The sequence below is a fragment of the Panthera leo genome, chromosome A2 (genome assembly GCF_018350215.1).
Source record: "Panthera leo isolate Ple1 chromosome A2, P.leo_Ple1_pat1.1, whole genome shotgun sequence".
Classification (NCBI taxonomy): Eukaryota; Metazoa; Chordata; class Mammalia; order Carnivora; family Felidae; genus Panthera; species Panthera leo.
Window position 1 is genome coordinate 21,447,530 of NC_056680.1, and position 13,012 is coordinate 21,460,541.

At 45.0% G+C, this 13,012-nt stretch overlaps 1 protein-coding gene across 1 annotated transcript in view; it reads right to left on the reverse strand.

Annotated features, from left to right (window-relative positions):
- RFT1 (RFT1 homolog) overlaps window positions 1-12,415 on the reverse strand; it is a 35,785-nt gene extending 23,370 nt beyond the window's left edge. The window contains exons 1-5 of the mRNA XM_042929666.1: window positions 12,306-12,415; window positions 8,737-8,822; window positions 6,292-6,408; window positions 4,998-5,187; window positions 4,123-4,224 (exon numbers count right to left, since the gene is read on the reverse strand). Coding sequence (XP_042785600.1) covers window positions 4,123-4,224; window positions 4,998-5,187; window positions 6,292-6,408; window positions 8,737-8,822; window positions 12,306-12,368 — 558 coding nt within the window. The 5' untranslated portion in view covers window positions 12,369-12,415. The remainder of the gene's footprint in view (window positions 1-4,122; window positions 4,225-4,997; window positions 5,188-6,291; window positions 6,409-8,736; window positions 8,823-12,305) is intronic.
- Between the last annotated feature and the right edge of the window lie 597 nt (window positions 12,416-13,012).

Genomic DNA, 13,012 nt, shown 5'->3' on the forward strand with positions numbered 1-13,012 from the left:
TCTCTCTCTCATCAATCAATCAATCAATCAGTCAATCTTAAAAAAAAGAGAAATAGAACCGTCTTTATTAACTGTACCTTCTAGCGAGCAATGCCCCACCCTCTGGAAAAGAGCACTACTCACTAAAAGCCAGCTCTGCTGGGGCATCTCTGGGAAAAGTGCTCCAAACCCTTGACCTGACTAGGAGAACAGTGCTTCCAGGCAGGCAGAACATAATTTCCATGACAGACATCCCATAGTGTCACCACCACAGCAATGTCACATATGTGCTCAAAATGTTTGTAGTTGGCCAAAGGAACGAGTCTCCCGCCTAGACAACACACCGTGAGGACCCATATGTGCTGTGCTAATATCCGGGGACTTGCCATCATCTAGGATGGGGGCTTTTCCATAAACCCAGGAAGCCTGTCACACTGTGATTACAAAGCAGAAAAAAGCTGTTGGCTCCCTCCTCTCAGTCCACTGTGTGGGCAAGGCAAGAGCTACTACAGGACAGGGGAGGGAGTCAGGGGGGTGATAGGAGGGCCCACCCTTCCCTCCACTCACCCAGGACAAAAGGGTGGCTTTTGGCCAGGAGCGGCAGCCTGGGGTTTTGTTTGCAGGTTGGGAGGAGTATCCAAACAGCCCCTTTCACAAGCTCTCTTCTTCCTTCTCTCCCCCCTGGGAACAGCAATGTGCACTAGCTCAGGAAGGAACAGGACCTCCAGGCCCCGCTTTCAATCTGGTAACGTCAGGTCTGCTCCTGTGGCAAAGGCACAGAGCAAGGAGAAAGGGGAGTCTTGTCTAGTGGGTTCAGGCTCCTCAGCTCTCCACCCTTATCCATGCCTGAGGACAGAGCCCGCCATCCACCATCCTTCTTTCATGCCTCAAGCCCTCTGAGACACAGCAGCTCTGCTGTGAGCCATAGCACCAGATGCAACATCTTCTGTGACAAGAGGACCCGTTCCCTACCTCCCTTCATCTTCCCACAGAGCAGCGCCTGGGGGCAGTAACAACCTGTGAGTAGTCTTCATGCACTGAATCCCAACTACATGATCCTTCCCTCTTTTTATTGGGAAAAATTCACATAACATGACGTTGACTATTTTAACCATTTTAAAACATACAATTCAGTGGCTTTTCGTACATTCACAGTGCTGTACAACCATCACCACTATTTCATTCCAGAACATTTCCATCACTCCAAAAGGAAATTCTGTGCCCATTAAGCAGTCACTTTCTACTCCTCTGTCCCTGGCAATCAAATTCTGCTTTGTCTCTATGGACTTGCCTATTCTGGACATTTTATATTAATGGAATCATACAATAGGTGGCCTTTTGTGTCTGGCTTTGTTCATTTGGTATAATGTTTTCAAAGTTCATGGTGTCGTGGCACATTATCATTTTTATGGCTGAGTAATATTCCATGGCATAGATATGCCACATTTTGTTTATCCTTTCATCAGTTGATGAACATCTGGTTCTTTCCTCCTTTTGGCTATGGTGAATAGTGTTGCTGTGTACAAGTTGTTTGAACTCATGCTTTCATTCTTTTGGGTATATACCTAGGAGTGGAATTGCTGGGCATACATCAGTTCTACATTTAACTTTTTTTTTTAATGTTTATTTTTGACAGAGACAGAGAGAGAGAGAGAGAGAGAGAGAGAGAGAGCACAAGCAGGGGAGGGGCAGAGAGACAGGGGGACAGAGGATCTGAAGTGGGCTCTGTGCTGACAGCAGAGGGCTCGATGCGGGAGATCATGACCTGAGCCAAAGTCCAACACTTAACCAACTGAACCACCCAGGCACCCCTACGTTTGAACCTTCTGAGGAACTGCCAAACTGTTTTCCACAGTGGCTGCACCATTTTATAGTCCCACCAGCAATGTATGAGGGTTCCAATTTCTCCATATCCTCAGCAACACTTGCTATTTTCTGGGTTTTATTTTTATTTTTTTTGATAACAGCCATCCTAATTAGTATAAAGTTATCTCATTATTTTTAATTCACATTTGCCTAATGACTGATGATATTAAGCATCTTTTCATGTGCTTATTGGCTATTTATTTGCATATCTTCTTTGGAAAAATGTTTATTCAGGTCCTTTACCCCCTTTTATTATTTATTTATTTATTTTATTATTTTTTTAATATGAAATTTATTGTCAAATTGGTTCCCATACAACACCCAGTGCTGATCCCAACAGGTGCCCTCCTCAATGTCCATCACCCACTTCCCCCTCCCTCCCACCTCCAATCAACCCTCAGTTTATTCTCAGTTTTTAAGAGTCTCTTATGGTTTGCCTCCTTCCCTCTCTGTAACTTTTTTTCCCCTTCCCCTCCCCCATGGTCTTCTGTTAAGTTTCTCAGGATCCACATAAGAGTGAAAACATATGGTATCTGTCTTTCTCTGTATGACTTATGTCACTTAGCATAACACTCTCCAGTTCCCTCCACGTTGCTACAAAAGGCCATGTTTCATTCTTTCTCATTGCCAAGTAGTATTCCATTCCTTTACCCACTTTTAGGGTAGTCTGTCTTTTTGTTGTTGAGTTGTAAGAATTCTTTATATATTCTAAAGATGGGGTATTTGATATATGATGGGGTAAGGAGCTGTTTAAGGAGGAACCTGGAAGTGCATTGGACAAAGGAGAATCCCAGAGCCCTGGGCAGGGATCGCCTGCTGATATGAGGCGCTGATGGCCCTCAGGCCTCTCATACAGACACTGACAGAGAATGTACCAGAGAAGAGCTCTCTGAAGTCTTATAATAAGAAAGCAAATAAACTTAGAATGAGCCTTGCTGACCTATGATGTATCCTGAGTGGGAGCTAGGACCATCAGAAAGTCATAATGCAAGCACCTTTCCCAAGAAGGGCCAACCAATAACTGGGCGTCTCCATGGCCTCCTGTTCTATTAGGAAGAATATATCAAAAACATGATGAATGCAGAATACTGTAATCCCAGATCTAATAAAACATGGCAAAAATAATCACAAATAACTTCTCTAAAATATACAACTGTTTGCAAACTGCTTTTGGGAGGTAATTGTCATTCTTATAATATTATTTTTAAATCTACTTTTACTGTGTTCACAAATACATTTGCGGTTTTTGCTTAGGACACAGGAAAGACTTTCACTAAAACTGTGACTAAGAATTTTAATTTACCTTCCTATACATTAAGAAAAATTACAAACTGCTTTGTCCTATAAGATGTTCTGATATCTATCTGATCTTAGGTTTTGTTTTTAAAATGAGCACTATACTCTAGTCGTACTTTTATTCAAGCTACAGATATGAACTAGAACTAGAAACTGGGATGGCAACGAGGCCAGAGCTGCTGAAAGTGAGAGTGCGTCTGCTAACACTCAATTCATGCGCTCTGCATTGTGTGAGATTTCAATGCAAGCTTCAAACAGGCTTGGCAGAGTTTCTTCCTATCCTGAGAACAACTGATTAAAATCCAGGGAAAAAAAACGCACATGCAATTTGGTTCCCACCCCACTCCCTCACTGCTTTTCTCCCTCCTCCATGAGACAGTAAGACAATCAAAGGTGAGTTTGGTACAGGCTCGCCCACAGAACATCTAAAGGAGTTGTTATGTTTGACAATGAGGCCCAGTGCTGGGGCTTCACGGGGCCCCTGGGGATATCAGTAGCATCAGCACGTGGTGTAGAATGGACAGCCAAAAGAAAAGAACTGTCACGACCATCTTACTAGAGCTTCCAGCCTGCCTCACATGCATGAATACTGCAAATGTAAACCACACAGTAACGGGAACAAGAAGAAAAAAATCAGGGGCACGTGGGTAGCTCAGTCAGTTAAACTTTTGACTTTAGCTCATGTCATGATCTCGCGGTCAGAGTTCGAGCTCTGCCTCAGGCTCTGTGCTGACAGCTCAGAGCCTGGAGCCTGCTTTGGATTCTGTCTCTCCCTCTCTCTCTCTGCCCATCTCCCACTTGTGCTCACTCACCCTTCCTCCCTCCCTCCCTCCCTTTCTTTCTTTCTTTCTTTCTTTCTTTCTTTCTCTCTCTCTCTCTCTCTCTCTCAGAAATAATAAATGAATAAACTTAAAAAAAAAGAAGAAGAAAATCAAATGGAGAAACATAGATTATACAAAAGTGAAAAGCCATAACCCTTACCTGGGCCAAAGAGAAAATGTATAGCCCCCAGTGAGGCGACCATAGCACAAGAAAAGCTGTCAGGACACTCTTGAAGATGACCGACAGGCTCTCAGCAATCACCTGCAAATATGTAGTAAAGGGTGCACTTTACATTATTAAAAACTAAAGATGCACAGGAATGACAAATAGAAACCTGGGATAGTGGTTACCCCAGCAATGGGGGTGGGGCATGTGGTTAGACATAGCATGACAATGTTCTAGTTGGGCTGGGTGGTAAGTTCATAGATTTTCAGTATTATCATGCTTTAAGATTTACACATACAGCAGGGTGCCTGGGGGGCTCAGTTGATTAAGTGTCTGACTCTTGATTTCAGCTCAGGTCATGATCTCACGGTTTGTGAGTTCAAGCCCTGCATAGGGCTCTTTGCTTGGGATTCTCTCTCTCTCCCTCTCTGTGTCCCTCCCCAACTCACATTGTCCCTATTCTCTCAAAAATAAATAAACTTAAAAAAAAGATTTACACATACAGCATATATTCTTTTGTACATATTAAACAACAGATTTTAAAAGACGAAAAATTAATATTAGCACACAATTAAAAATAGAATCACTAGGAAAATCTGAAAAACCTTCACAGTCCTCTTAAATTCTTATCTAAGCTAATAACTTCCCTATTAGCAAACCTGTTTTTGCATTAATAGTATAGCAGATGTAAACTTAAGCCCAGCCCATCTGCCAAATTTCAAGGGAATGAATTAAACTGATCATGTTACCTTTTTCCAAATTTCTTTTTAAATGCAAATCTGAAAAAAATCATCACTCCTAGAAAATCTTTTTAAGAAACCACTCTTTCCCTTCTTCGAATTTCCCACTAGAGCAGAAGGCATGCTGACCTTGAGCTTGACAAACATCTGTGCTTGTGCCAAGACCCAGAAGGGCTCTCCCAGAAGCTCCACCACAGCCGAAAGACCGAACAACACCACTCCACTTCCATAGTGGGGGACGGCATTAGGATCAGGCACTTCCAGCAACTGTAACCACACCCAGCCCAGGAGCAAGGACCAAAACATACCCAGGGGGACCCTAGAAAAAGAAAAAAAAAATGTTTTTTTAATATGCTAAAAATAAAAAATATATATATTAAAATAGTAACATTGAACAGAAAAGAAATAGAATTTTAAAAATAGCTACCACTTATTAAGGCACTTACTACATGCCAGGCACTCAGATCTACCCCTTTTACACAGACCCCTCACAATGATCCTGCTATTACCCCATTGAAATGATGGGGAAACTAAGGCTGACAAGCACTGGGGAATTTGGCCAAGGTCATGGACAATTAGCCAAGGGCAGAAGCAGGGCCCAATCCCCATCTAACTCGTAAGTATATGCTCCTATCCACAGTGTGACACTGACGAGATAAACAAAACTCCTGGCAAGTATGTGCCTGTTGTTTGCACACAAATGACTAAAATATAGTATACAGTCAGTTCTTGCACCCAAATAAGCAACAGTCCAGTGCACAGTGTCCCCTAGCATGTGCACCACAGAGCACTTAAATATGACTGGGTAGCCAACAGTCATCCTCTAATAAAATGAATACCTACCAGCCTCGTGACAGTCATTTCCATGAGGCAAGAAGGAGTTACGGAAGGCAGCACTGAGAAAAAACCTCAAGTGCCAGCCCTCCCTGCAGGAATCTAACTGCAGAAAGGCCATTACAAGTTTTAGCTGATGTACTTGATCTTCAAGAATATTCTCAAGGGCTGAGAATTGAAATCAACATTACAAAATTGAAGAAAGATATAATGAAAGCCCTAAAAGGCTTTCAAAGAATGCTAAGTGGTTGTTAAAAGCTCAGAAAAGACCACAGGGAGGGGGAAAGATTAGGACTAAAGAAGACGGCACAGGCCCACTGGGGCCCAGAGTGGGCATCAGGAAGGGCAGAAACAACCTCCCAAGAGGGTAGAAACCTGGCCCTGAAGCCCCCACCCACAGCCTCCTCCTGGCTCCTGGCCATCCAGAGAGGAAACAGCCAAGATGTTGGATGCCTTCTCCTTCCTGTCCCATGCCCAGGCCCCAGAAACCCAGGCTGGAGACAATTCAGCTTTGGGCAAGTGTTGCTGTTTAACTTACAACACTTACGACGCTTGCTTTTGCACGTTCTCCTGCCAAAGCACAACTCACGTTAGCCACAAGAGGTTGAAGGTCTGGTTCCAGTCTCGCTGGGCACCCCCACTCAGACATGCTCTACGGAAGGCCTCTCTGGCCAGGAAGACGGTGGTCGAGTAAAGCAGTGTTAGCCTTTAAAGGAAAAGCAGAAATCAATAATGGGGGTGCCTGGGTGGCTCAGTAGGTTAACCTTCCGACTTCAGCTTGGGTTATGATTTCGTGGTTTGTGTGTTTGAGCCCTGAATTGGGCTCTGTGCTGACAGCTCAGAGCCTGGAGCCTGCTTAGGTTTCTCAGTCCCCCGCCCCCCACTCACTCTGCCCCTCCCCCGCTCGCTCTTGCGCGCTCTCTCAAAAATAAACAAACATTAACAAAAAATAATCAATAGTGACTCTAATTATTTTTCATAGAGAGAATTTCTGAGATTTTGCCAGCGACAGAAAGAAAAAGTCTTGGTCATAAATCACTGGTGGTGATGTGAAGGGCAGTGAGTTTTTACAGGGTCCGCGTACTAGTCTGATCCATTTGAACAACAGAGTTAGGAACCAAATTAAGGACACCTGAGTGTGTGCCTATAGAGCATTATATCTGGGATAGAAAGTGCCACAGTGGCCCCCAAAGCCTAAGGCCTCATGGCTGTAGGCAGAGGTATGGCTCTGACAATAGGAGAAAAGGACAAGATATGACCACACAGAGCAAGGGGACCTCTTGGTCACTCTGAGACTGGTGACCAATGAGAGCTCTTATGAGAGAAGCTGAGGCTCTGAGTGGCAGCAAAAGCTGGCCAAAAGCATCTCAGGACAGGCAATAGGCAATAGGCAATAGGCTGGTGGCCATTACAGAGGCCGCTGCAGCCCAGGTCAGCAAGGCTTGTCTGCCATCTTTCCCGGGTGGGCAATATTTAGGTGGACCCTCTTGCACCTGCATGAGTAAGAGCTGAGATTTTCCCTCATCAACAGGCCATGTGTGATGAAGTCAGAATGGAGACAGCCGTGGAGACAGACCTTAGCTGGGCTAAGGTCTCTCTGAGGATGTCCAAGGACCATGCTGCTATGCAGTGCTTCTGTTCAACATTGGGAAGGAGGAGACTGAACTGTATGTTAAGCAGAGGGCAGGCCAGATAAAGGTTGTCAAAGCAGAGACCTGAGAATCTGGGGAAGACCAGATGGCAAGAGGCCCAAACTGCTTTCAAATCTGAACACCTAAGAGATTTGGTCCTCTTCCTTCCTGCTTGCTTGCTTGCTTGATTTATTTTTAAGATTTTTTTTTTAAGTTTATTTATTTTGAAAGAGAGAGAGAGAGAGAGAACCAGTGGGTGAGGGGCCGAGAAAGGGTGGGGGGGACAGAGAAAGCAGGCTCCGTGCTGACAGCAGTGAGTGAGCCTGATGTGGGGCTCGAACCCACGAACCATGAGGTCATGACCCAAGCTGAAGTCAGATGCTCAACCAATAAGCCACCCAGGTGCCCCTAGGATTTTATTTTTAAGTAATCTCTACACCCAATATGGGACTTAAATTTACAACCCTGAGATCACAGAGTCACACACTTGACCCACTGAGCCAATCAGGTGCCCCCCTTCCCACTTTTAAAACAGTATTTCTCAAAATATGATCCCTGCTTCAAAATCACTTAAGGAACTTGTCAAAATCCTGATTTCTGGACCCCTTCTCAGCCCCACCTAGTGCAAAACTCCCCCAGATGATTCCTTTGCCATCAAAGTTTGAGAACCTTCTCTAAGCTCTGAAAACGGAGCCCAGAGCATACATTTGGTGGGTATTCGATGTAAAATGCTGTCTGGAACATATGGTCTTGTTTATGAGGACATGAAGATACACCTGAGAAGCTGAGCTAACCTGAGCATTCACATCACTTCATAGACTTTTGTGTCATTTGTGAATACAGAATATGCGTGGGTGCCCTTGAACAGAAAAGAGAGTAGAAGGAACAAATGGAGTCTAAAAGACAAAGCAAGCAGCTTTCTAAGAGCTGCCAAGGGACTCATGACAAGGATGCACACTGTCACCCTAACCACCATTTTCCAATTATAAAAGTCACCGAGGAGGGAAGGCAGGCTGCTCCAGCCTTGCAATTATGAAGCACATCCTCACCAGCCGCGGGATTCCTGCTTCCTGTGCTGTCAGCAGGACAAGAACACAGGATTATACCTGAGACAGGGTTTGCAGTGAATTACTCCCACTCCTTTCCTGGGTTCTAAGAGCAGACAAACCGGAACAGCTGGCAGAGAAATGTGCATTTGGAGGCTGCTAATGGAAAACACTCCATGGGTCCATTAAAAGTAGCATTGCCTGCTCATTCCCCCATCCCAGCGTGCTCTTCCTCAGCCCACTGCTAGAACACTCCACTTCCAGTAAAGGCCCCTGCTTCCAAAATCTGAGGGTGACACACAGGTGCCCTGACTGGGGACGTGAGCTGTGGGCAATGCCAGGGTACTCCCTTCTTACCTCACGTTCACTATGCCAACGATTTCCTTTGACAGGAAGCGAAGAATAAATGCATTCAAGACAAAGGTGATCAATCGAAACAACACCTACAGAGAAAGAAGAAAAATACATGAGAATAAATTATGTTGGGAATATTTATTTTGTTGAAATGAAAACAATGTGGCTGCTCTTTCTAATAACACACTGATGTACAGCAGCTCTGCCATAGAGACCCTCCTGAAGACATACCACCTGTCTGTTTCTGCTGAAATTTCATTCCTGGAGGGGTCCCCTGGCACTTCTGTGCAATGGTAGAACAGCACACAAAGGCACTTGGAAATCTCTCTAATTTACTGATAAGAGGGAGGGCCTGACAAGTCAGTGAATTCCTTTGGGCTCAAAGTCAGGCACTTCAGGAGACAGAGAATTCTAGTCAGTGCTTCACATTGGCCCTCCCTCCAGCTTGTTGAGAAATAGCACACACTTAGCAAGTGGGAGCCTGCAGGGAATGGCAGAATCTCCAGGAATCACAGGGTCTAATCTCTCTTCTCTGCCTAGCAATATCTGGGGATTCTGATAATGACATTCAATCTCTTTCCAGCTATTACCATTTGAAAGGGATATATCCCAAGACTTCAAACCTGTCAATTCAAACCTGAGCAAAGAATTCTTCCATGAGACAGAGAACAACAGGGTGCTAAGTGGGGATGCTAAAGGGGGATGCTGAGCGGGGTGCAAACCTCAGCCCCCGTCTGCATCCAGGAAGCATGACAGGTGTACTCCACAGTGTGCTCCAGAGCAAATGACAAATCTCTCATAGTTATCTGTGAACAGGTGCAATTTGAAAGACTCAATCAAAATATGCCAGTGGACCACAACAGTCTAAAAATCTCCAGGGAAAGGTATGACCAAAAAGGGAGAGTACAGTTTAACACTGTCCCTGAAGTGTCACAGAGCAGCAAGGTCTCCAAAGCCAAGATATCACAATATGGAGTCAAAGGCGGCCTTTTGAGAGTCTGATGAAAAGTTCTCCTTAGAAACATGCAGATACATACCTACTTACCAAATTTTTTACTCAAATTTAGACATTTGAAGCCAATTCATGGAGCCCTGAATGGAAAAACCACTCAGCTGAGAGTCTCAAATCACCATTTAGCTGTTAAGCCCTTCGTCTCCTAACTCTTATAAGCTTCAATTTCCTCCTGTCAAATGAGGTTACCTATCTTACAGGGTTGGTAACAACCATCAAATAAGACCTTAGAGGTGAAAGCATTTTTGACAATGAAAGTGAAAGGCATGGGGGCCGCTGGGTGGCTCAGTCAGTTAAGCCTCTCTTGATTTTGGCTCAGGTCATGATCTCACAGTTCATGGGGTTGAGCACTGCCTGGGGCTCCCCGCTGACAGTGTGGAGCCTGCTTGGGATTCTGTCTGTCCTTCTCTCCTCACCCCTTGCCCACTCATGAGCTCTCTCCCTTACAAAATAAATAAATTTTAAAAAAAGATGAAAGGAATTAACACTTTCACTATGGCCAGCTCAAATTCTTTCAGGATACAATGTAATTGCAAAGCTACCTCAAGTGTCTGCATTGTAATTTGAGAATACATCCAAGACCAGATTAAAACACTTAGGAAGCCTAGATTATGGCTGTTTTTAAAAAAATGACGTACATACAGTTAGTGTCAAATTTAATGTCAAAGTTACCATGGTCTAAACCTAACTGGTTTGAAGAAAGGGCCAAGTTAATGAAGCTCTAATGTTGTTCATGCGACCCAGTATTTGCTCCATGTAAGTGGCCCTTAGCAACACAGTCTTCATTTAACTTTGTAACGGACTTTACAGTTTTAAAAAAGCTTTCACATCTGTTATTTGACCCTTAAAAGCAATTGGATAAATGCACAGGAAGCAAGTTAAGACTCAGAGCAAAGTGATTTGCCCAATGTCACATAATAATCATATGACCCAGCTTGACTTTATGGTAGGCCACCTGACTCCCAGTCCATTGTGTTTTCTGCTAAGACTGGTTTTCCTTCCTTCCTTCCTTCTTTCTTTTTTAATGTTTATTGATTTTGAGAGAAAGTCTGTATGCGCACGAGCAGGGAAGGGGCAGAGAGCGAGAATCCCAAGCAGGCTTCATGCTGTCAGCACAAAGCCCGACACGGGGCTCGACCTCACAACCTCGAGGTCACGATCTGAGTCACTATCAAGAGTTGGACACTTAACTGACTGAGCAACCAAGGCGCCCCAAGACTTGTTTTCTTTTTATGAAGCCAATCTGGGCCGTAAGGTATCATCAAAGCCTGAACAATCAGCACTGCGGATAAAGCAATGAACTCAGTTTTTTATGTCGTGGATAGAAGAAAAAACTTGGTACCTTCAAGGTTTAGTTAATTTAGGGTTAGGTGAATGTTTATTAAGCACATGACTTGTGCAAGGAACTCTTCTACATGCTTTATGTAAATTGTTTCATTCCATTCCTATAATGACCATTTAAGAAAATCCTTATTACTATAATAAAAATACCTAACATTCACTAAGTACTTATAATGCGCCAGGCACTTAACAGGCATGTCATCTAATCTTGCTAATGACCCCATGAGGTTGCACTAATGTTCTCATTTAAGATGAGGAAACTGATATTCAAAGTAAAGCGATTTTCACAAGGGCAGGGAACTACCAAGTGACAAGGACCAAACCTGAGCTCACATGTGCCTGGTTCTCTCTCTTAACATCCAAGTGAAATGCTGCCTCTAAAATATAGGGGAAGGGTGGATTCAGGACTCTTCTGAATAAGGGCTGAACTGAGCCACTTAGAATGACTAACTCCTAGTGTTAAAAGAATCTTTAGACACCATTTGGACCAACTGGTATGTACCTTAACTGACAGATGATGAAAATTAGGGCCAGGAAGGGGAAGTGACTTATCTAAGGTCACATAGCCAGAAGGAAAATGCAGCTAACATTTACTAAGTGCCCACCAAGAGCCAGGTACAGCATTAAATACAATTATCTGAATGACTTCAGTCAAGCCTCATAGAAACTTTATGAGCTAGGTACTATTATTACCCCAATTTTCCTGATGAGGAGCTGAGGCTTAGCAAGAGAAATCCTTTGTCTTGGTTCATGCAGAAAGCACGTAGTAGAACCAGGTTTCCTATCTAGGGCTGCCTAAGCCCAGGTATCTTTTTCTTAGCTATGCCATACTGTCTCTATGAACTCAGTCAGAGTCAGAGAGCTTGAAGAAGATGTTTGAGGGTCAGCGGTGGGGGAAGGAGAGAGTGAACTCCTTGCCTTAAAAATATCCAATTCTAGAGCACCAAAGGCGCCCCTGCCACCTGACCTAACCCTGTCCTACTACCATATGGGAAATATAACGCTCAGAAGGAAAACGACTTGTTTGTAGTCTCCCAGCCAGGCCTCTGAACTCCTGCCCAGGTGCCGGTTCTCCGCCGCCACCGTCTCCTGTTGAACCCTCAGTAGTGGGGGTCCACGACGGGACTGGGTGTGCCCGAAGCGCGCTCTCAAGGGCCCCAGGGCCGCCTCCCCGCGCCTCCGGACTGCGGGTTGGTCTGCGGCCGGTCGGGCAGAATACCTGCAGGAGCAGACCGGAGGAGGCCAGCCGGGCCGCCTGGCCCAGCACCTCTCGGCTGCCCATCTCCTCGGCGCCCCGCCTCGGTCACCAGGAAACGCCGCCGCCGCCAGCCGGCCTAGTCGCGGGGAGATAGCGTCATGGGGCGGCTCGCTCTCTGATTGGTGATTTGGGGGCGGCGGGGACGAAGCAAGAAACGTTCTGGCCCTTTAAGTGAGCGGCTTGAGTGACGTCAGTGTTCCTGCGCCGCATCTCTTTTCCCTTTTGTGTGAGCTTAGGCGTTTTCTGTGCCTATCCCTCCCCGTCCCAAATAAGTTAGGAGAAGCTGTTAAAGTAGCCCAAAGCCTCTTCCCTGAGGCTCTCAGCCTGCTAACCAAGAAACACTGATTTCTCCGGCCTTGTTAATAAGATTCTTCCCTTTTGGCCTTGATTACAAAGTTGCGCCACAGCCCCCTAAATGAGGCAGGGCAGGAATTGTCCCTGTTTTACAAAGAAAGGACTGAGGACCAGAAGTTAAGTGCAGCATTTTTTCACGTGTGTGCTCTTGTGTAATCCTTCCTAAACTTGTGAGAATTGGGTCCTGTTGTCAGAGGAGTAAGGGGAGACAGTGGAGATGTAAGACGACTTGTTCAAGACTGCACAACTTTTGCCTCAGTGGAGCGGACCCTGGGCTCCTGATCCTAAACTTGCAGCGTTTGCTCGCATGTTCC